Source organism: Opisthorchis viverrini (assembly GCF_000715545.1).
Source record: "Opisthorchis viverrini unplaced genomic scaffold opera_v5_93, whole genome shotgun sequence".
NCBI lineage: Eukaryota > Metazoa > Platyhelminthes > Trematoda > Opisthorchiida > Opisthorchiidae > Opisthorchis > Opisthorchis viverrini.
In genome coordinates, this window is record NW_008751750.1 from 464,045 (window position 1) to 484,920 (window position 20,876).

At 43.0% G+C, this 20,876-nt stretch overlaps 1 protein-coding gene across 1 annotated transcript; it reads left to right on the plus strand.

The window, feature by feature from the left end:
• Nucleotides 1–13,344: 13,344 nt before the first annotated feature.
• Nucleotides 13,345–20,354, plus strand: T265_05159 (hypothetical protein; the record flags this gene model as incomplete). The annotated part of the gene is made up of 4 exons (XM_009170091.1): nt 13,345–13,548; nt 13,665–13,766; nt 17,689–17,857; nt 20,116–20,354. The coding sequence occupies 3 exons, from the start codon at nt 13,345–13,347 to the stop codon at nt 17,836–17,838; spliced, it is 456 nt and encodes a 151-aa protein (XP_009168355.1).
• Nucleotides 20,355–20,876: the final 522 nt, after the last annotated feature.

Consider the following 20,876-nt stretch of genomic DNA (forward strand, 5'->3'; position numbering starts at 1 on the left):
CAAGTCCGACAAAGACTTGGCTGTTCCAGTGGTCTGTCGTGCAAAACAAAACAGGCTTTCTAGTAGACAGCGGGCGATAATATGAGGCTGACCAAAGAGATTGCTTAGAATCTCCCGTGCCCCGGAGTATGCTACTTCCGGCTGGAGCAATACTCATTCTTCAATGGCCGCCTTCTCGTCGCCTTGATAGTAGTGGATCGGATAAAGGAGCCTCTGACCGGCGTCCTGCACCTTGCTCTCAATGCATAACTTAAATTGGCGGGTGAACGTCCAGCAATGACACGGATTACCATCAAAGTATGATAGCTCTACTTTTGGTAGGTCCATAGTGGCTGACACTGGAGTGAAGGAAATGGCCGGTTTCGGCCCTGGGGATGGCCATCTGATATCATCAGCGTATCTTAGTGGTCTTTCATCTGTCTGACATTGCTTCACGTACCCCGTTAATCGTTCATTTAGGGCCACTGGTTCCAAGAGTTAATCTAGTGAGTCCCCTTCGGCCTCTGGCTCAATTTTGGCTCACTCACTTTTGCTATGCGCCTCTAAGAGAGCCCGCTGGAGCTCGACCTCCCGCTTAACCCGGTACTCCTGGAGCTGAGCAATCCTTAAAGCTTTCATAGCTACACCACCTTTACGACTAGAAGCACAAAGTGACTTACAAGAACCAGGGCGCGAGGCAAACTGCATTGCAACTGTTTCCTCCGCGGCTTCAATCGCTTCCGTGCCCTTAGATCCGGTTTCCTTCACAATTGTTCCAAAAGTTGACATCTTTTCTTCAAACAAGGCGACGTAAGATATCGAGGACTGTAAGGGTCAAACAGTATCCTCGAGTGATGCGTAATACCAGAACTTCCGGGTAGGCAAAACAAAGTTGGAGCTAGGTTTCCATACGGTACTATTAGGGTAAGAGAAATTCACAATTGGTACAAACCTCGACAGTAGATACGCGTCCAAAACAAACAGTCCGCTTGGACTTCAAAAGTGCAAAGCAAGGGAACAAACAGGCTCCAACGTGCGACAGTCACACGTGCAAGGTCAGATACAAATGACCGGATGGCCTCAAGGCCAAATGGGTGAAGTGATAAGGACAAACAAACGTCAGTTCATATATACACACTAAACACAAAAGTGGGGCGGGGGTTACAAATGGGGACATAATAAACGTGGGGAATTTCATTGTCAACATAACGGATGATACACATAGTGTCTGTCTAAAGCCTTCATTCGCCTGTTACCTGGATGACCTGAATGTAATTCCCTTAAAATTTCCGGACGATAGCGCCTCAGAATTATTACTCTTGCTCCCCATAATAAACATCCCTCCTCTACACTTAGCTCCGACAATCGTTGGTAGAATCCGCTTAGTGCACTTCCAACATTCTCCGGCCACCCGTATGAAGTGAAACGAAGGACTCGTGAGAGTTCTGGGTCCTTTCTTTTTTCTACTCGTACTTCCGCAGCAGTGATAGGCAACTAGTCAACCCAACCCATTAGATTTACCAGTTCGGCCGGTTTCGGTCTGTGTAATGGTACATCTTGTAATGGTAGGGGACTTAGGGCGTCCGCTGTGAGATTCCCTTGTCCTGGAGCATACCGCAAATGATACCGACAGCATGCATGTTTTAAGGCCGAACGTTGCATTCTAGGTGACGTCATTTGAGGTATCGGTTTATTTTCTCCGAGAATTCCAAATAGAGGCTTGTGGTCAGTAAATATGTCGGACGTTTGTCCGAAAAGGTGGTGCTGAAAACGTGTTACTCCGAACAGAATCGCCAATGCCTCCTTATTAATTTGTGCGTACTTCCTCTCAGAAGGCGACAAAGATCGTGAAGCGTAGGCAACTGGTTTGAGGATTCCCGATTTATCCTTCTGCGACAACACAGCTCCAACGCCATATGGTGAAGCATCACAAGCGAGAACAATGGGCTGTGTTGAATCGAAATGAGTAAGCACCGGAGGATTCGTAAGGGCACATTTCGCCTGTTGAAACACCTTCTCTTGTTCGCGATTCCAAATCAAGCTGACTCCCTGACGTAGCAAGTAATTTAGTGGGTGAAAAAGTGTGGCAGCTTGCGGGATAAACCTCGCATAGTGATTAACCATGCCCAAGAAAGATCTTAGTTCATGTTTATTCCTTGGTTGCGGTGCCTCTAATATTGAACGTATTTTCTCGGCTAGAGGGGCCAAACCATCCGCACTGATGCGGAAACCCAAATAGTCCACATGATCTACCAGGAAGTCACACTTCTCTTTCTTTATTCGTGACCCACACTCCTTCAAACGATCAAGTACCAGTTTCAGCAACTTTAAATGTTCCTCAGTGGTACACCCGGTTATCATAATATCGTCTAGATAGACGAACGTTTTAGGTATTCCCGCGATAACATTTTCAATTGTGCGTTGAAATAGGGATGGAGCGGAATGGATTCCAAAGGGAAGGCGATTAAACATAAACAGACCTCTATGAGTACTGATGGTTGTAACAGGTTCCGCCTCCTCCGTTAATTCCAATTGCTCGTAAGCTTGAGCTAGGACCACTTCCTTCAGCAATATGGTTTCGTTCACCGTCACACCCTTATATGAAACATTCACATTTTTCGTCCCCAGCAACTTCACCTCTTCTCCTGTATATGTTCGAAGCCGGTCTGTGGCTTGCTGAAGGCTACCTTTCACGGTCGGTCCCAGGTTGTCTTGCCATGACTTTTCACTGCATAGTGTTACGGCACTACCCGTATCCAGTTCGGAAACCATTGGCGCACTGTTCACTTGTAATTCTACTTGATACGGCGGTTGAACGCGGTTGGTGGGAGCAGCTGCATGAAGGACGTATTCTGGGATTTCTGACCTTATAACTTGATTTGCAACAGCAGCGCTAGTATCGAAAGCTGGTGCTGAGCAGCGCACTTTCGCGAGTTGGCCTCGTTTCTTACAGCGATTGCACACGGGTGTATTGGGTACACGCGGCCAAACTGGTCCGCTTTCGTGGCAGGCAAGCAAAACAACTGAGTCGCATATCCAGTCGACCCACAGCGCTCACGCGAGCCAACCAATCGGACACACATCCAATCAGCCACTCAAGTAACATGCCAGATCGATGGTGGAACGATGAACGGACACGCACACGCCCAAACTCTCTGACAAACCGAAGCAGCTGCTACACCCACTAACAGGAAAGTTCGTGAAACTAGCACTTGAGTAGGACGTTGTAGCTCTGACAACCACCAAACCTTGCTTTGGTGGGGTACAAAATCATGAAAACTGTCGTAGGCAAACGTTATCTTTTGCGCGGAATAAGTCTTTAAGGACTGGAACCCAAACAGGTAAGCATACCAATACAAGTCGGATGTTACGGTGCGCCACTTGTTGGATCATGTGCAATAGCGACAGGAGGAGCCCGTTTCTCTAGTTGGCGAAAAAAACCTTAGACAGACGCGATGGTTTATATAGTTTCGTGTAGATGAATACGGACGCCTACATACAAGGGATAAAACATCAAGCATTGAGGCTCGTTAATGGGGCAGTTAAGTCAAAATTGAGGCAGCTCGATATTATAGCAGTAGCACGTTCGCGCTTCCCCGCTGTGCAGTATGTAGTATGTAAGGCAACGTAGCTGGCGACTTCAAATGTCTGTCAACGATGGATGAGATTACCGGTTGATATACGACTGTGTCGGGATCAATCAATTATCTGACTGCGCTTAATTTTCTTGCCAAACTGTCTGATTCACTTGACAGTAGCTCATATGCTGAAAATTTTATGAAGCGACTACTCACCGAATAGTGAGAAAAACGTCCAGCAAGTGAAACCACTCTGTGCAGAAAAGCCGAGGGGCACTGCACAGCTGTTTCATCCTTCTTGAGAATTCTCAGCAGTGGGAAACCACTCCGGAGAGTCTCGAACCGGCAACCTCCTGGCTAGTAGTTTGAACACTTAACTGCTGGGCCACGTGTGGCTAATCAGCAATGTGATTAACTCGCAACCGGACAGGTTATTGCGTTGCTCATCCTTCAATCGCGGGATTCACGTCACGCGGTCACACGTGTTGACTGGCCCCTAGAGCAACGGCCTATCAGACGGAAGTTTCGCTCTTAGGGGGAAGCTTATTGTTCAACTGGGCTACTTATAGATTGTTCGTAGTGTGAGGATATTTGTTTTTTTGTAAAGATTTAGTCCTGTAATTGATGCCAATCTATGCTGAAAAGCCGAGATTCCCAAATAAGCGTGAAACAGCTCTACAGCGCTTCTCGGCCTTCAGCATAAGTTGACTTCGCTCACAGGACGAAATCTTCGCAAAAAAACGAAATTGCGTCACCAACAACAACCTGTGAGAATTATCGCAAGAGGGGGAGGAGCATTGTTGGAGCTAGAAAGACGGCATAAAATCTTGGAAATACTGGACAAGTATGCTTCATGCAAAGATTTTTTCGGAACTTATTATGAGAGGCCTCCAAGTACTTTTGCTTCAAAGACACCATTTGGTGGGGCAATGACCCAAATCTCACTCATTTTTGGGTCGATCGCAAAAAGTCCGACTATCCAATGAAGAATGGAAATGACCATGAGATATTTCTGACGTTCAGCTTGCTATCACCCATGCAACAAGAGGCAGTCCCGACTGGCCGGCGTTGGCCAAAATTTGTGACACAACTAACCAACGACAACTCTAACAATAGAGGCCTCGCCTTATTTTATTCGATAGACGCCTGTCGGTATCTTCATATCAAACAATCATAATCGACTGTCAGTAAGATGTCTGCGGTGCACTGACTTGTTTTCATCAGCCCACTGAATCAACATCCCAGGCGCGCTAAATTATTGTTTCAATTCCAGTGCCACGTGAGGTAGAAAATCCTTACGACGGTAATGGTAACTAAGCTTTGCTTGTTGCCTCCTGTAAAGTACTCGTTAAGCACCTTCGCGTGGCCTGGCTACTGCCTAATTTAGCTTCTTGTATGTCAACTAGAGCACTTGTTCTCAAGTTAATTGCTCTCCCAGGTTGTATTATTCGTCACTGACCACGAAATTAGAATCTCAAAATCGGGTGGCGTAAAATATTTTTTTAGACACCAGCCTGTCGCATTTCTTGTAGAGTACCTCATTACTAACTTAAAGCGCTATGTGGAGAGTGGCACCCACCCTTCCAACTCATCACTACTTGGTTAGGCTTTCTTGGCGCCTAAGCTCTCCAGGATCAGTGCAAGTCTTCTTCACTTACAGATATTTCATGGCTCACATAAATCAATACTTCCATCCTCCGTACCATAACTTTCAACTATCCCATATTGAACCATGTTAGCACCCTCATGTAAAATGGGGTCTTCCCTCCCAGGTACCGAATACAAATGCTCGTGCTCACTTTTGTAAACGGACTCTGCTGTGTACTTCGGTACCTGGTTAGACGCCTAAGCTCGCGTACAGTTGGCAGTTTGATCCTTTGCCCCATCTTCCCCAGTTTATATATTTCATTCACCTTATCGTTCTCGTCGTTGCACCTCCAATGCGACTACTGCTTCCGTAATCCCATCTAACTACCCAATCACATTGGCGGCAAGCTATGGCACTCTTGATACGGTCCAAACTGGCACTGTAAAGTCTGCTCCCGCTTGCCTCTTACCTAACAAATATTCTTCATCCTAAGTAAAGCTGGTTGATAATGCCACCTTTCCTATCTTCTACCCTCTCATTTCATCCAAAGAAGCTCCTGCAAGCCAAGATATTCCGCTCCTAATCTCAACGCCCCTCTAAGCCGTTTGACAGAGCACTTTGGTTTGCTTTATATTGTTGAGTGCAGCATAAAGGCAAGTGTTTGTACTCTGGCCCCTGAAAAACACGCTATCTGTCAACTCGTGAAAAAGGGTAACAGAGGCTGTTTAAAACTCTACGTGACAGACAAATCAACCTATACCAGAAGGTCACATCTGTATGCCACCATGCCCTTCCTCTACCTCTATTGCTGGCTTCCCATGTTTTCTCCTCCGTTTAAGTCCTCTCCCATTCGTCTCAACTTGTGTTGGTAATGTTGCCGCACCGAATATCTCTTTGTCGTCCACTAAGGACTCTATAGATATGCCCAGCTGTTTGCTCACCTAAGTGCACAGGGTTGGTCCCAGATCACACTTAGCCCCACTCATTGCCCCAATTACCCAGACCTAATATTCCCAAATGAGATTCACGCGGCTACGGTCGTAGTTGGTCCACACTTCTCAAGAAATGATCAGATCGTCGTTTCCCACAACGCAGTCAGTTATGGCTCAAAAGCATCCCCGAGTCACGCCTTTTTCACTTCCTCTCTCCAGATGTTTCACAGATATTTTTCATTCTTGCTGATCTCCAAGGACCGGGGTGAGTCTCGCTCTCTCAATGAACAAAGCATTTGTGGCATCTTTTATCACCACCTGGTGTCTGCTCTTTGCCTTGTTGTTATCATAAACACGTTTCTCTACGATGTATTGCACTACCGCCGCCAAACTTATTGGCCAAATACGCCCGAGCTTCTCTCCGAATTAGATCTAGTTCACTTCTGGGTTTACCGGCGGCATGGTTGATGAAAGGGTTCTTGGCTCCATTATGTTCTGCTATTATTGGATTTCCTTCAAGCGATGGTTACCTGCATGCCAACCTGATCTCGGTGTGCTGTGTGGGGTCTACACCTTTCTTTTGCCTCCATTACAATATTTACGTGTCTCATCAATCGCATGAACGTTTTTTGCTTGAATACGGAGGACTACAAAAACGCGCTTTTTTCAATTTCACACAATACAATCGTGGTCACATGCTTCGACTTCATCTTCCGGTTCCACTCGCGCTTGCAGTGGTCATTCGCGAGTATGTTTTATGGTATGAAAACATTTAAGACTATCTTCGGAATTTATTACATGTAAACATTGTCTAGGATAAGGCCCCTGGACAACCATGCTTTGGTCATTATATTTTTTCTGATTTGGGCCAAAGACGAACATTTTTAAAGAGAACAATCCTTGGCGAGTCTGTTTCATTTGACCTCTCTATTATTTATACTCACTATAGCTTTGTTATTTTCATTTCTTTGTCATGCATTCTTGATAAAGTAATTTATTGTGTACCCAGACCATCGCAACTGCTTTACCAACTTGGTTTTTTTCCGCGGGCGATCCACGCTCCATTTCCTCTAGCAAGGTCCCTGCTCTGTACTATTCTGGCTGCTCTGTCTGATGGCCGGTGCTAGGATTGCCAAATCTAACCAATATAAACCGGAACGAAGTCAAGGGTTCTCATACCTGAGAGCGCACAATACGCCCCAAAATTCTGTCTGGTGAGGTGCAATGTAAGAAATACCTGCATGGCTTCACGAACCAGTATGCCCATACACATACTGTAGCGGTGCGCCCATGCTTGACATGGTTTGAGGCCCCAACGCTTCGTCATCATTAGGCCACAATGAACACATCCTGAACATCTTCACTTCGCTTCGATTGCCTCAGTAAAAGCAGCCGCCTAATTTGCCCCCCCGTGACCTGTGTGTTCCATCGTCTGTTTGCTATTTGCTCATTCGAAGTGACTGAAGTGTTTTGCTGAGCTGGCTTCAAATTTATAGAAAATAAAGTGAAATTTCCTATCCGATATTAGTGTCTGTGCACTATTTCGTCATGCACCTATTGCTGATGCGAGCTGTTAGTGGTGCCTCTGGACCGGTTAACCCTTCAGTTAAATTAATTTTCCCTCCTCAGTTATGTTACTGCTCAACTGACGTCCAGATAGATTTGTCCATCCCCTCAGAAGTTCTCTTTCCACTATCCCTGAGGACTTTTGCTACTTTTTGCCACCCAACGTCTCTGCATTCATATACTGGCTTGTTCTAAGCTTCCTGTATTATATCAGCATTATATTAGCATGCTTGCCGATCCTTGATTGCCGGGTAACTATGTACAAATCTACCTTTACCAGTCCTCATCTAGCCACTCGCTGTCAACACTTTGAATGTAATCAACCTTGGAATAATTCTTCTAAATTGATGCACTCTGCGATTCTGATACCTCATACCCACCAGGCTTCAGTGATATCAACTGTAAGGTGTGGCCAGCTAAGCATCCCACAGGACGGTTGCGGCAATCAGATAATGCGCAATTTGTACCCAGTAGACAATGAAGACAGATGGACGAGAGCAGCAGACAATATTTCGAGAACTAGCAGGAACTGGTCCTACAGTCAAACGCGCCAGCAAGTGTCGTGAGTTAGGCGAACGTACAGTCAATAATGGCGTAAGCAATAGCGACAGAAAAGGGTCAGTGAAGTAACAGGAAGAATCTACGTCGAGTTTCCCCTTCTCTTCCTAAGTTTGATCTTTGGTAGCACGTGCTACTTACACCCTGTATGTTCGTTATCGTCTTAAGTCCTTGTCACTTATTGGCACGACCTTCAGGCCCACATCTTTAATTTCATCTTAAGTGGCTGTAGGGCCTGGCTGATTCCTATTCTTTGCATGACACAAAATCCAGGGGATATAGTACACCGTTCTTAGAGCAAGCGTCCCAAACAACTGACTGGGCTTGATTTTCCCGACTGGACACTGTCCAAACGGGTTCTTTCTGGGAAAAGACCCACTTGGATATAAAGAGGATTCTGCCTACGGGCGTCATTTGTGTCACGGGCCGATCAACATTGGGCCCGTCATTTCAAATCTGCTTTTTTATTTATTACTAAAATTTACAGCGGCACGATGACCAGTAGGAAATGACTTCCCGCAAATCACAGGCCAGGAAGAGTGGATAACAGCCAACCAGGTCATATATACCTGATATTGCCGAAGTTCAAAGCTTGTGCAGTGGTTTCTAACAGTAAGCTTTACTATTGGTGTGCTTGCTGTGTTAGAATTTCAGGCAACATATAGGGACAAGCTTATGTATGGTGAAGTTCCAAGCTAGACCGTATTAGTGGTAATGAAGGTTTAGGACATGGTAGTAGAATGTCTTTTTATTACAATGCTTACGCATGCAACGCCCCAGGAGTTTGCTCTCGGTACGCACAATGCTAAATGGCGTGATGCAAAACATGAGCATTCGAGGAAACCCCACTGTCACGATCATGGAGATTCCGTTGTTAGGGTGGCGAAACTACATACAAGTACCAAAAACGTCTGATTGGCCGAAATGTACTCATGGCTTTCTAAAAGCCTCCAAAAATTGATTTCAAACATCACCAGTGACTGCATCCGCTTCCGATGCTTGGTGTTTTTCGGCGCTTCGTGAGAATCAGGGAAATTTTCCGAGTTTAGGAAGTGGAGGAACACATCGCCCGAATTACTCTTCTGAATCGTACAGCGGGCTAAAACACCTTGAAGGGTTTTAATTTGACAGGCTCGGGTATTAGCAGAAACTTGGTGTCGCATAATATATCCGGGCTTCCGATGGTCTGCGGCTGGCCAATGTCAGCGTCTGCTGTAAACTTCTGCACAACAGAGTTGCTGTCGTGTTCGCTCTGAGAGCACAAAAGTCAAAAATATGCGGTTCTGTAGAATCCGCGATTGATGCTACGTAATACTCGGCCGCCACGATTCTAGCAAGAAAACGGTGGGAAAGTACACCATTCATCTGCAGCCTTGTGATACGAATTTTTTCGGCGTCAACTTTGTGGCTTTCAGCCTTTTTCTTTAATCAACCCAAAATAGGGCAATGCTGAATCCCAGACAACATACTTCAAAAATGACTACCCAATACCCTTCATCAGTGTCGGTGCTTTCAAAATCCGCAACGGTCCCGTGGGATAGTTGTGCCCTCCTCATGGGCCATGCCGTCATGTAGTTCAGATATGTAAACCGATGGGGAATTTTCGTGCTTAGCCGTCCCATGGCCTTCAACAGAACACTGTTGGGTACTCCCGTTTATGGGTTGCGAGCAGGCGTCTATCTCCAACCGGGAGTATGATAACCGCTGACCCTTCTTTTCCCGGATGCCAGCAGAGTTTAAGTTGTCCAAATGGGAAGCGGCCTGCATCATCGCTTAGAGAACTGTCTAATGCTGGGCATCAATGAGGGAGTTTTCAGGTCCAGGCCTTGATGTGACATTGTGACACTAGGTGGACGACAATCTACAATGTTGAAGAATAAAATCATAAGTACTTGCAAACATTCTTCGTCGTCAATAGTGATGTGAGCCTAAGCGCAGTGGTACACGATTGATTTTTTATGGTTTTAGCTGCACAAATTTTCCCATAATTTTGCGACTTATTGGTCTTCGAACTGTTTCAGCAGGGCTGCACTACGCAGAACATGAGGAGCAACCTGCACTTCGGTGCCTGAACATTTGAGCACGTAGCTTTTCTTATTCGCTGTTTGTGCGGGAAACATTATAAGAATGCAAAAATTCGTTCTATCATCATGTTTGCCATGTGATAATGCACGCTTTTAAATGCCACTGTCGAAGATACATGGGGTGGATAAATAGAAATTTGGTACAATTTGTATCCACCGTAGCAAGCAGCTTTCCGACTGTTTACGGGAACAACGGATTCATGCAGAATTCTATCAGTCCACCCAAGGTTTTTCTGTATCTACTCTCAGCTTGCGAAAGTCATATGAATTTCAATTTCTTGGGCTACATGACAACTTGCTGTAAATATCATACAAACCTGCCGCCATCCATTTCTATCCGGGCCATTTTAAGCATTTTAGGCACTCAAGCCTTAATTTAATTCTTAACGATATCCCTCTAGCGCTGCCGTTTGCACGTGCACCAAACAAGATCTCTTCTAAGTGCTTCATCGTGAATGCTCCAACTAACGGTAAACTTGGGAAAGTAGCAGTTTTGACACCGTTCACCTAGCCTAATAACTCGGTTTTCCAGCTTGGAAGCAACATTTCTGTTGAAGCATGGTCGTGCCGTTACAACCTAGGCTCGTCGGGTAACAACACAATAGGGAAGCATCTATGCTTAAGAAGTTAATATCTTCACGCGACAAGCAATCAAACACCCCGTGTGGTCAGTGGTCACTCAGATCGGTCTGCTTTTTGAATCTGATTGGATATCCAATGGTAGTCTAAACGCTTTTGTTCTACCCCAACGAACCTCCACATCCAACTAAAATTGCCCACATGTTTGCACATCCCCAGTCCGATCATTTTAAAGATGACGTCTGTTACGGGGCTGTCCGGAAAGCAAGGTATGTCATTGCGATCATGACGCGGCACCGCAATACCAGGTTTGGTGTACGTCCGAGAGTATAAGCTTCGTGATCCTGATTGTGTCCTGCCGCTCACTCGTTTTGCCTGCAAGTACAACATTTGTTTGCCTGGCTCATCATGTTTCAGAATTTGTCGCACAGTCTATCTGATTTTTCTGCCATGAAACCGTCATAATTTTTACGTTCGCACCATCGAATAACTCTGGCTGCTCGATATTTTATCATTTCGTGGAAATTTAGCCCAGTACAGCAGTTCAGAGGGATGGGATATACAAGCAGAAAGCCGCCACTGATTAGGGGAAGTCGTGGAGTCCAACCGAACGGCAGTTACATATTTGGTCATAAAATTAAATTACAGGATTTAGGAGCATGTGCAGTACGACAGCGTCGTTGCGTACCGTCACGTGAGGCAGAGGTGCGCTACATTGCAGTGTGTGAATGAATGGGCTACGAAGCATGAATTCAGTTCACTGAATATTCAGCCCCACTGCCAGATGTACATGCGCTGGGTTCCTTCGGATTAAGCAGAATATTCCGAAGAGTGTGGAGCTAATCTTGGGTTTGTGTCACTGCGACTTAAGAAAGGCAGAATATCAGATATTGGATACGGTCGACAGAGTTACCCAGGAATGGGACACAGTTTGAGGGAAAGGGCCCAAGTCCTCTATGCACAGCAGCTTGAGACCGAAGGTGGAGAAATATGTCGGGGCCAGTGGAGATTGGCACGGCAAAATTTACGACGTCAGGCACTAGACGTTTTCCGCAAAAGATTCGCATTTCAGGGCGTGGATACATTTGCAGTCCCAGCGAGTGGAACTTCTGCATAAGACACAGGTATGATGGTAATTAATAGCAAAGTGCACTTGAGATGGAATCAAACTTATTTACGAATTTACCGCTATAGCCTTCGAACTGGTAAGTTTACATGCTAGGACCAATTATTGCGAAAGTGTGAGCGCTTGAGGCTTCTTTCAAAATTCGTGTATAGTGTAAGGCGTTGCGCCTGCTCCAGACTGTGCAACTGGGATTTCCAGGAAGGATTATCCCTTCGGGTGGCAAAAGTTACAAGTGAAACAGATTAATCCTGTAAGATTGTTGCTAGTTGATGAAGATGTTTCCAGTTCTATTGACCTGCTGTTATGAAGTTCTGGAGGTTTCGATCGACTTCCATTCAAGTTTCGCTCAAGACGATGGTTGTACCGAGGGTTAGCATTCAGTGGGCACACTGGGTAGAGCAACTATGTTTGGGTTTGTTATGTAAAAATTTCACGAAGACAGCCCCCTCCTCAAATAAACATATACCCGGCAACATTTCAATGGTTCGCTTCACGGTTTATTGTTCAAGTCTTTAACCCGTATCATTCTACAATCTTCATTTTAGGTTGTTCATTAGGCGCTTAAAAATGCCCGATGAGTCGGTTATCGCGTTCCCGCAGTGTCCAACTTGATGCGCCTTCCATACAACCTACAAACTCAGGCTATAGATGCGACGCGGCCGCATTTTTCACTTTCTATAAGAACAGCTAGACTCAAAACACTGATCCGAGTGTATGGGAAGCCTGGCGCAAGCGTCCTTCCTGGGAGTGTACCCGTTGGACCGTTGGGACCCGTTGGCCACACAATACTCCTAACTGCGATTAGAATAGACCTTTTGCCCCAAAAATGTCGAATTTTGTTGAGTATTTGCTCAACCTAAAATTATCCCAATCTACCTTCGTCTTTTTGCTGCTCACCAAATTTGGTTGTCCACCAGTGCAATAATACCCCTAGCAGAAATTCTGGTAGTATACTTTCCTAACATCGCCGACATTTCAGCACGTCTAAATGAGGTTCAAAAATGTGGAATCGTACTCTGAACGCAACTTGCTGTCTCCTTTAGTCCACTAGGGACATACCATAGCTTTCGAAAATTCAATTCCATTTTTTGAATACTATCAAATGCTTTTGAGAAGTCGAAACCTGTATGTACCGCCGTGTGTTTGAGCACTCGTGTGCTGACAATCCCGTCTGGAACACTCTTTACTCATGAAGACAACAAACACCCAATTTTTATCACAATGTCTGTCTGCAACAATACATGGAACTTTCAACATATTCTGGGCGCAAATGTAACTACTACCCGGTCTGCCTTACGGTTGGTTTAGTTTAAGCCAGTCAAAAGTGGCTTGCTACCTCGAGCGGCAACACAAAATGAACGAGTGCGCGGAATCTGATATCAACCGAGTTCGCCTCTGTCATTTGAGGACACTTCCGGAATTTTCAGGATATGGATTCAGCCTAAGAACGGATTCCAAGAATGACAAGCAGTTAATCGAAAACGTGGAATCTAACTCACCAGCTGAGCGCGGGAAATTAATCTCCGGAGACATTATATTAAAAATTAATGGAAAGCGAGTCGGTAAGTTAATAAGTTTTCGTTCCGTATCATATTCCAAGCCGGCCTTTCTCACCTTGAGGTCGTTCGCCTTATTCAGGAGAATGCAAAAGAAGTTAAATTATTGGTCTTGCAGCCTCCACTTTTATCGAAATTCAGCGAATACGAGGACCTCGTCGCGCAAGCAGAGAAGGAGACCATCATCTGTGAAGTGCAAGAAAATACGAGTAATAATTCGGTGAGTTTTTCTTCTTTACTCCGTCTAAAAGCTGTAACATGGGACATGGATTTTATTAATCTGCAGGTGTGCCTGTCATGTCGGACATACGGAATGTGTACATATATGCATAAATATAGTCACCAAAGCGGCTATATCCAATTGCCTTTGATATTCATTCGTGATGAATAAGTGTAGGGCATAACTCCAGGGATTTATTATTTAGAAGATTAGATGATCAAACAACTTCAGATGACCAACACTTCAGAATATCATAGTTGAAGTTGCAGCTTGTCTGAATGGACTTTTGGATTGGGTTCAAGTATCCAAGAAAAAGAGGCGAACTAATCCAGTTTGACAACAGGCTTTGAATTTAACATTGGCTCTGGCCTTTAGGACTGTAGAAGGCAATCGACCCACTGAGCTTAAAGTTGTCATCATGCCTGTTTCTCAAAATATCATTAGTGGAAGCGCAGTGACAACAGTACTCAATTTTGTGGATGTTTTCAACTTCTATTGGATGCAATCAGGAGTTGATTATGTTTAAATTGATTTCAGTCCGATTTTATCCAAGACGTCGAAGGTAGTAGGCGGGAATCTTCCAGAATATTGCAACATAAGTTGCTTACAGGTCCTTTATTTTATAACAAAGGAACTTACGGAAAAACAGCGTTGCTTTTGTTCCTGGTTCTTCGGACATTTAACAAAAACCATTACGCTCAGGAGACCCTTGGTAGTTTTGGTGGTGGAAATTTCGACCTTGATTGCTAGATGGTGACACAATTGTCCCACTCTTGGCTCTTTTCAAACTTCCGAGGGATTGGCCAGGCTTCGATTCCAATCGTGCTTCTCTGTAGCACACAATCTGTCGGCCCTAATTCAAATTTGCAACTGTAGCTACTACTGTATGTGACGTATACAAAGGCAAACAGACGACACACATTCCGGAATCGCCTTTATTTAACAAACCAAAACAAGCCGGAGTTCCGAGATCCGCGACCGCGTCGGGATTGGGCTTTGTGCTAGATCCAGTATCCTTAAAAGGGCGCCATACGTAAGCTGATAACCAAAGCAGTCCCTCTGAGAACAGGGTTGTGATTTTGGAGTAGCGCAAGCCAAATTACACTAAGTGAAGCTTTAAGTCATAGTGGAATTGTTGTTTTATGGCCTTGAAAACCGGAGGTATTTGATTTTTTCCAAGCTGAATAGAAATATGACATTATGCCAGTCAAATTTAGAAAGTCTTCGTCCCAAAAACTGAACTGCCAAAAATTGCGTAATTGCTTCAGGACTTATATTTTTGTTAGTACAACAAAGAAGTCCACAAATGTTGCTTAATCAGTGGCAGGTTAAGCCACAATTTGTGAAAATTCTGTGGCCACCATGTTGAAAGTTGATATAATGAACATAAAGCAACGCTGAAGCCACTCTTTTAGCATTTATGTATTTCTGGGCGTTTATATTGCTTGGGATTCCATGTATAACTCTATAAATATTCTCTTGTTCTGCACGAAAAATGCATCAAGGCTGTTCCTTAAATGTGGTGTAGTAGTTGCAGTCAGACATCACGTTTTGGTTGTTTTAACATATTGGTTTGATTCAGGCACTTTCTGCTGAAAGTTGATGTCTCATCTTGAATGATGTTCAACGGCCATTCACATGCCAACATTGTCAAAAACCACAACACATTTCTCTGAATGTGGCTTCTGTAATCGTTAACTTGAAGCTCGGAGAGTAGTAAAGGAGGCAAATGCCACTGAAATTTTCATGGGTAGCTTTGGTTTCTGATGTTAGTTTGTGACCAACAGTTTGATAGTTCAACAGTGTTTACAAAAAATTACAAGAATCAAATAATGTAATTGTACAAACAATTCTGGTGTACAGGTGCAGGTGACATTGCTTATTTTATTTAACAAGTACATCTGAAAACGTTCAGCGCCAACTTTAGCCCATCAGGGCGTAATAGATGGTGGGCTTTTGTAAAGCGTGGGTGTCTAGTCTACTCGTTGTTTTTGCTGGATTACCGAAAGAAAGAAAGAAAATAAAGCACAAAATTCATGCTACTCTAAAAGTATAAGTGACATATATCCACCTTTGGCGATATTCTTAGATGGAGCTTCGTGTTTCTGAGCAGGGAAAAAGAGCATATGTAGCTCCGTACCTCTTTAAAATTGTATGGGCACTTAGAACTCTGTAATATACAGATTTAAGTTCAATTTAAAACAACTGTGACGACAAACAGAACTTCTGTAAACGAATTTGATTATTGTTTTGAAATTTTTACTTTTATTTGACGAAAAAGTGGTCCGTCGCCATTTGCCTGAATAAACACTGTCAATAAAAACGAGGGACGTTTAAGATAGTCTCCTGGTTCACAGTATTATCCAACCTGGAACGATATGCATCAGCTAAGTTTCTCGAGGCAAAAGCAAGATAAACTTTATAAGTGGATGAACACAAACCAATGTGTTTCGAGTCAGATGGAGCATTAATCAGGCAAGTGAAACAGGGAAAGTAGGTACTATACACTACCTCATGAAATTTTTTATTTACGAATCAATTGACTTATGCTTAATTTTTTAAGCATTCTTACGGCTATCTAATATGTGACTATGCTCCCCAAGAATGGTACTTTGTTTGACTAGTTACTTCAGTGTCTGATAATTTAACTCCAATTCGAAACCCATGCTAACACAGGCATTTGTAATCTCATCTGACATTTGCCTATCCTTTGAGCAATTTTATTACAACCTACATAACACTTACAATATGCACAATTTTCACACAAAACTTGGAGGCAAATTGGTTTAAAAAATAAGCTTTTAGCAGAAATGCTTGGATGCTGATTACTAGGGTGCAAAAGTTTCACTTTTTGTTAAAATGCATTGATAGACAAAAGCGGAGGTCCTTTTATGTAACTTCCTCATATGGATAAAGCTAAAGATTACAGAACGGTGTGATTTTCAATTAGATAAAGGGAAGTTGCAACAGACATTATCTATCATTATGGTGTAGCCCGACAGCAAAACTGATATCCAATGCGTTTTTGTAGCAAATAATTAATCTAGTGCCATGTAAGAAGGCAATGAAAAGCTGTGTTTATTACGAGTTGCAAGTTGATTGTTTAATAAAGTGCAAACTGCCATCAGTTCGGTGAGTTTCGGATTTTCTTGGATAGTCATTAGAACGAGACTTTTCAAAAATCATCAACCATAAGATTTATTAAATTAGTCGACAACCGTCTAAAACTACAATTTCATCTAACTCACTGCAATTTCATGTTGGTTGGATGTCCGACGATCAGTAGCTTGCTTTGATCGAATAAAACTTTTACAAGGAATGTTTTTTGTGTTTGCATGGTGGAGTTTTTCCACTTGCGGTGAACAAAATAAAAGTAGATTTTTTTCTACAAAGACGTTTGATGCCTTGTAATAATAATTACCATTCATTTTGCTTATCAATGTGAAAATATAAATGAGGCTACCGGTCCGCTATAAGGGGCCAATAAGTAACTGCGTTTGTCCAAACAGGAGCCAAGTAAATGGCACTTGCTAGATCTTTTGTTATTGTCAGGTAACTTTTAAGATTTAGTCATGTCCAGGTTTTCAAGTACTGTCCTGACAGTTTTCTTTAACAAACGTTTTCATGTTTGTCGCACAGCAGGCATTGTGAGTACCTAACTTCTGTAAACAAAGTTGACCGTCTTATCAGAAGGCCATAATTCCAGGTCATTAATTAAATTTCTTCTGGTTATAAATTATGCTGTTTGTGACGCCAGCAATGCTTTACTCTTACTATGAATTGGTAGAATTGAACAACCATCCTGTTGTACAAAAGAAGTCATTTTCCAACGCATTAAATAAGTGTTTGGTTATTTTTATGGCTACATTACCCTTTATATGTTACTACTGTCAGAATCGATATATATTTGTTCTTATTGTAGGAGCTAACAAAGGCCGAGAAGAATCTGCTCCGCTCTGATGCCACAACAACGAACATTGTCCGGAACAAAAAGCAGCAGCAGAGCCACATTGCTGGTCCTGGATGTGTTAATCACGCTATGACTGACGATCAGGGACGGATTTTGAGTTGAAAGCTCTTTGCTTCTGTAGGTAAGCTACCCCAATCCATGCAGAAACGCAAAATATTTATAAGAATCAGGTTTTCTGACTTCCGTAACTAGGTTATGAACATTTGAGTTCGTCTTATGGAAGTTAATTTTTTGGCAAATTTCCGGCCCCACTTTCTAACGCCACTATCTCGTCTAACTGTCTTTTTAGTTACGCCAGCTGAATCTTCGTTAACTTTTTCGCAGTCAGGGAGAAAGTTCAAACGACGCAACAAATGTATTTGAAAATTAATCAGCCAATTAATACGCTAATGAGATCGCCTGCCGTTAATGTGACTGAAATTCTCATTCAGTATAAAAATAATCCCTCTAACCAATGGCTGTACCTATCTCTATCGAGACTCAACCTCATTTGCACTCTAGTTGTCAGTACCTTAAATTTCAACCTTAGGTTTCCGATAAATTTTATATGCTGAGACATATTTAAATGACAAAGTATAAAAACACCATTTTAATGCTATTCTTTCAATGTTTCAAACGCTTGTGCACTTCAACAGGTGCCCCCCTTAAACAGGGTTCTTATGATAACAGTCCAGCAGTTGTTTTCAGAATAAGAGATATTGGCCTGATACAGCTGATATTTAAACTTAATAAAACTTGTTTTTGGATTATTTCCGATTTTGTATTAAGTGCTTTCTACCTTAACTTTTGGGTAACTACTTGATCACGTCTGCTCACGTATGCGTTTTCCTACAGAATGCGGTGACACAAGTTTTTTCTTGAAATAAAAAACAGACGTTTTTCCACGTCAGGAATTGTTGTTGCTTTTGTTAGTGCAATAAATTGCCACTTTCAGTTGTCTTTTATCTACAATAAGAAAACAATTAGTGGTTATTGTGTCAAAGTAGGGCATAATATGTTGCAAATTTCTACGTTTTTTTAAAGCACACTTTAGGAAACCGTAGCCTTTCGGTCCATTTTTCCAAGCTCGATTCATCGGATCACAAAAGACCAATCATTACTATCCGTAACTTTTAAACTGGCATATCTACGGTGTTTCTCCAGCAGTTTGCCGCTATGACGGTGGAGCTAAAGGATTTTCTGCTTACCACCATATTTAAAAACGCTCAAGCCTGACGGCCACTACTTACTACTACCATCTATGCGTTTAAATTTACTTTTATACTACTCAAGACTGAAGCGCTACATATGAAATTGTTTGATACCCCCGTCTCGATTTGTAAAACACACAACCTCTCACATCACCGACTGTGAGGGATTCCATGGAGTCGCAGAAACATCCCGATTTTGCAAAACCAGCTGAGAAATGAAGGCAAAAATTTTCAACCAAAAGCTGAAAATTGCTCGAGCTGCTTGGGAAAAACGGAGTTACTTTGACGGATGACAGTTTAGTGTAGTTTTGGTTTTCAATGGTGATGTCGCTTTATTTGCTTCATTCTAGGCAGCAAAAATGTTTCCCTTACAACTCTTATTACCAAACACTCCATGTGTTTTGCAGCTGTTATCCAATTAGTGAAGCGACATGTCAAATATTGAGTATTTCATTGTAAAAAGGCAATATGGAGACATGCATTGAATGGTGTTTCTCTCTGAAACCCTATAAAGTGAAAGCACCTGAGAATCACCAGACCGGATCCCCTCATTATAAAGGCTTTTGAATGAAGACACTTACCAAATTACAAGATAAGCTCCAAATTTTTCCTTCCAATATTGTTGTACCGATCATCACCCTTGACAAATTTTACGTGAAGCTATTGACCTGAAAAAAATCCTTCAACTTTAACACCCGGTGCTTAGCTGCCATACCACCTGAAGGAAGCACGAGGGCTGGGATACTGCCAGGTTGTCCAAGCCCAGACTTGGGAAGTCGAGGGGCAGAGGTCGGGCTTTAACCATGGACCTTCCGGTTAGTAAATTCACGCCCTAACCGCTTGATCCATCTCGCCCACATATTAACCTCTGTGTGAGTTTGTTTATTTGCCAAGATCGTATTTTTGTTCATTGAATGCGTACGTACAAAGGTCTTGCGTCCGTTGTGTAACGATTTGGACTGAGGGAATGTCGGTCAGTTAAACTTGTCTATCCAAGATAAGTATCGTCACTTCCTGTCTTAAAACTGGAAAGTACCCCGCAACCTGTTATCGGCCTGTTTTTATCTATTGTGCATACTCTATACTTCCTTTATATTCAGTGAAACTGCTAAAAAGTGTTCAGAACTACTTTTGACTGCGTTACCTATCCGCTTACGTGCAAACCATGTAATATTGTTATATTTTGTAGGTATCAAATCACAGACAGAACTTGCAACTACGACAAGTGTTTCGAAGTCAATCGGTGTTTTCAATTTGCTTTGCATCAGAGACCCAGATTTGTAACAAGTAATAATTTTAGATGCACATTTTTCAACAGCACCTGATAATGTCATCCTTGCTTTCCACTTTTGATCTTCATGTGCTTTGAAAACTTCCACACTATTTCGCCTTTTTAAAAGCTATCATAAACCTTGATTACATGAGCATTAGTTCTCTTTGCCTTCTGCCAAGCTTAGAAACGTTTGAATTTGGTCATTCGTACAGGCTTCAACAACCTGAGCGTGATAAATAACGCATGTCGTGTAGAGTTGAAAGAATCTAGGTTGAAAATCCTAGATTTCGGCTTGTTACAATGTGAACTACCCACCCTCACGTGTTCAACCAGGAATTCCGCCTGCTGGACCCTACACCAAAGTCAGTTAATTCAACAAATCTGCCGTCCTGATTTACCTATTTCGGTCAGTTTACAACAGAGGGTATATGGTAGATACTAAAATTCATTCTGTGTACCTGAGCTGTGATGCACTTAGACAGTTGTAGCCTAAATAGAAGATTCACTTGCACGTTAATGAAATGCGCATGACTGTGAAGCGCTTCGTGTCGCATGTGTCTAAATTCTGGCATCCGAATGGGAAGAATATATTTACTCATGCAGAATTTCCATGGCCCCTGGTTATGTTGGGGTGTTTTCAGTACACCATAACTCTTTAGCTAAACAGGGTTTGAGAT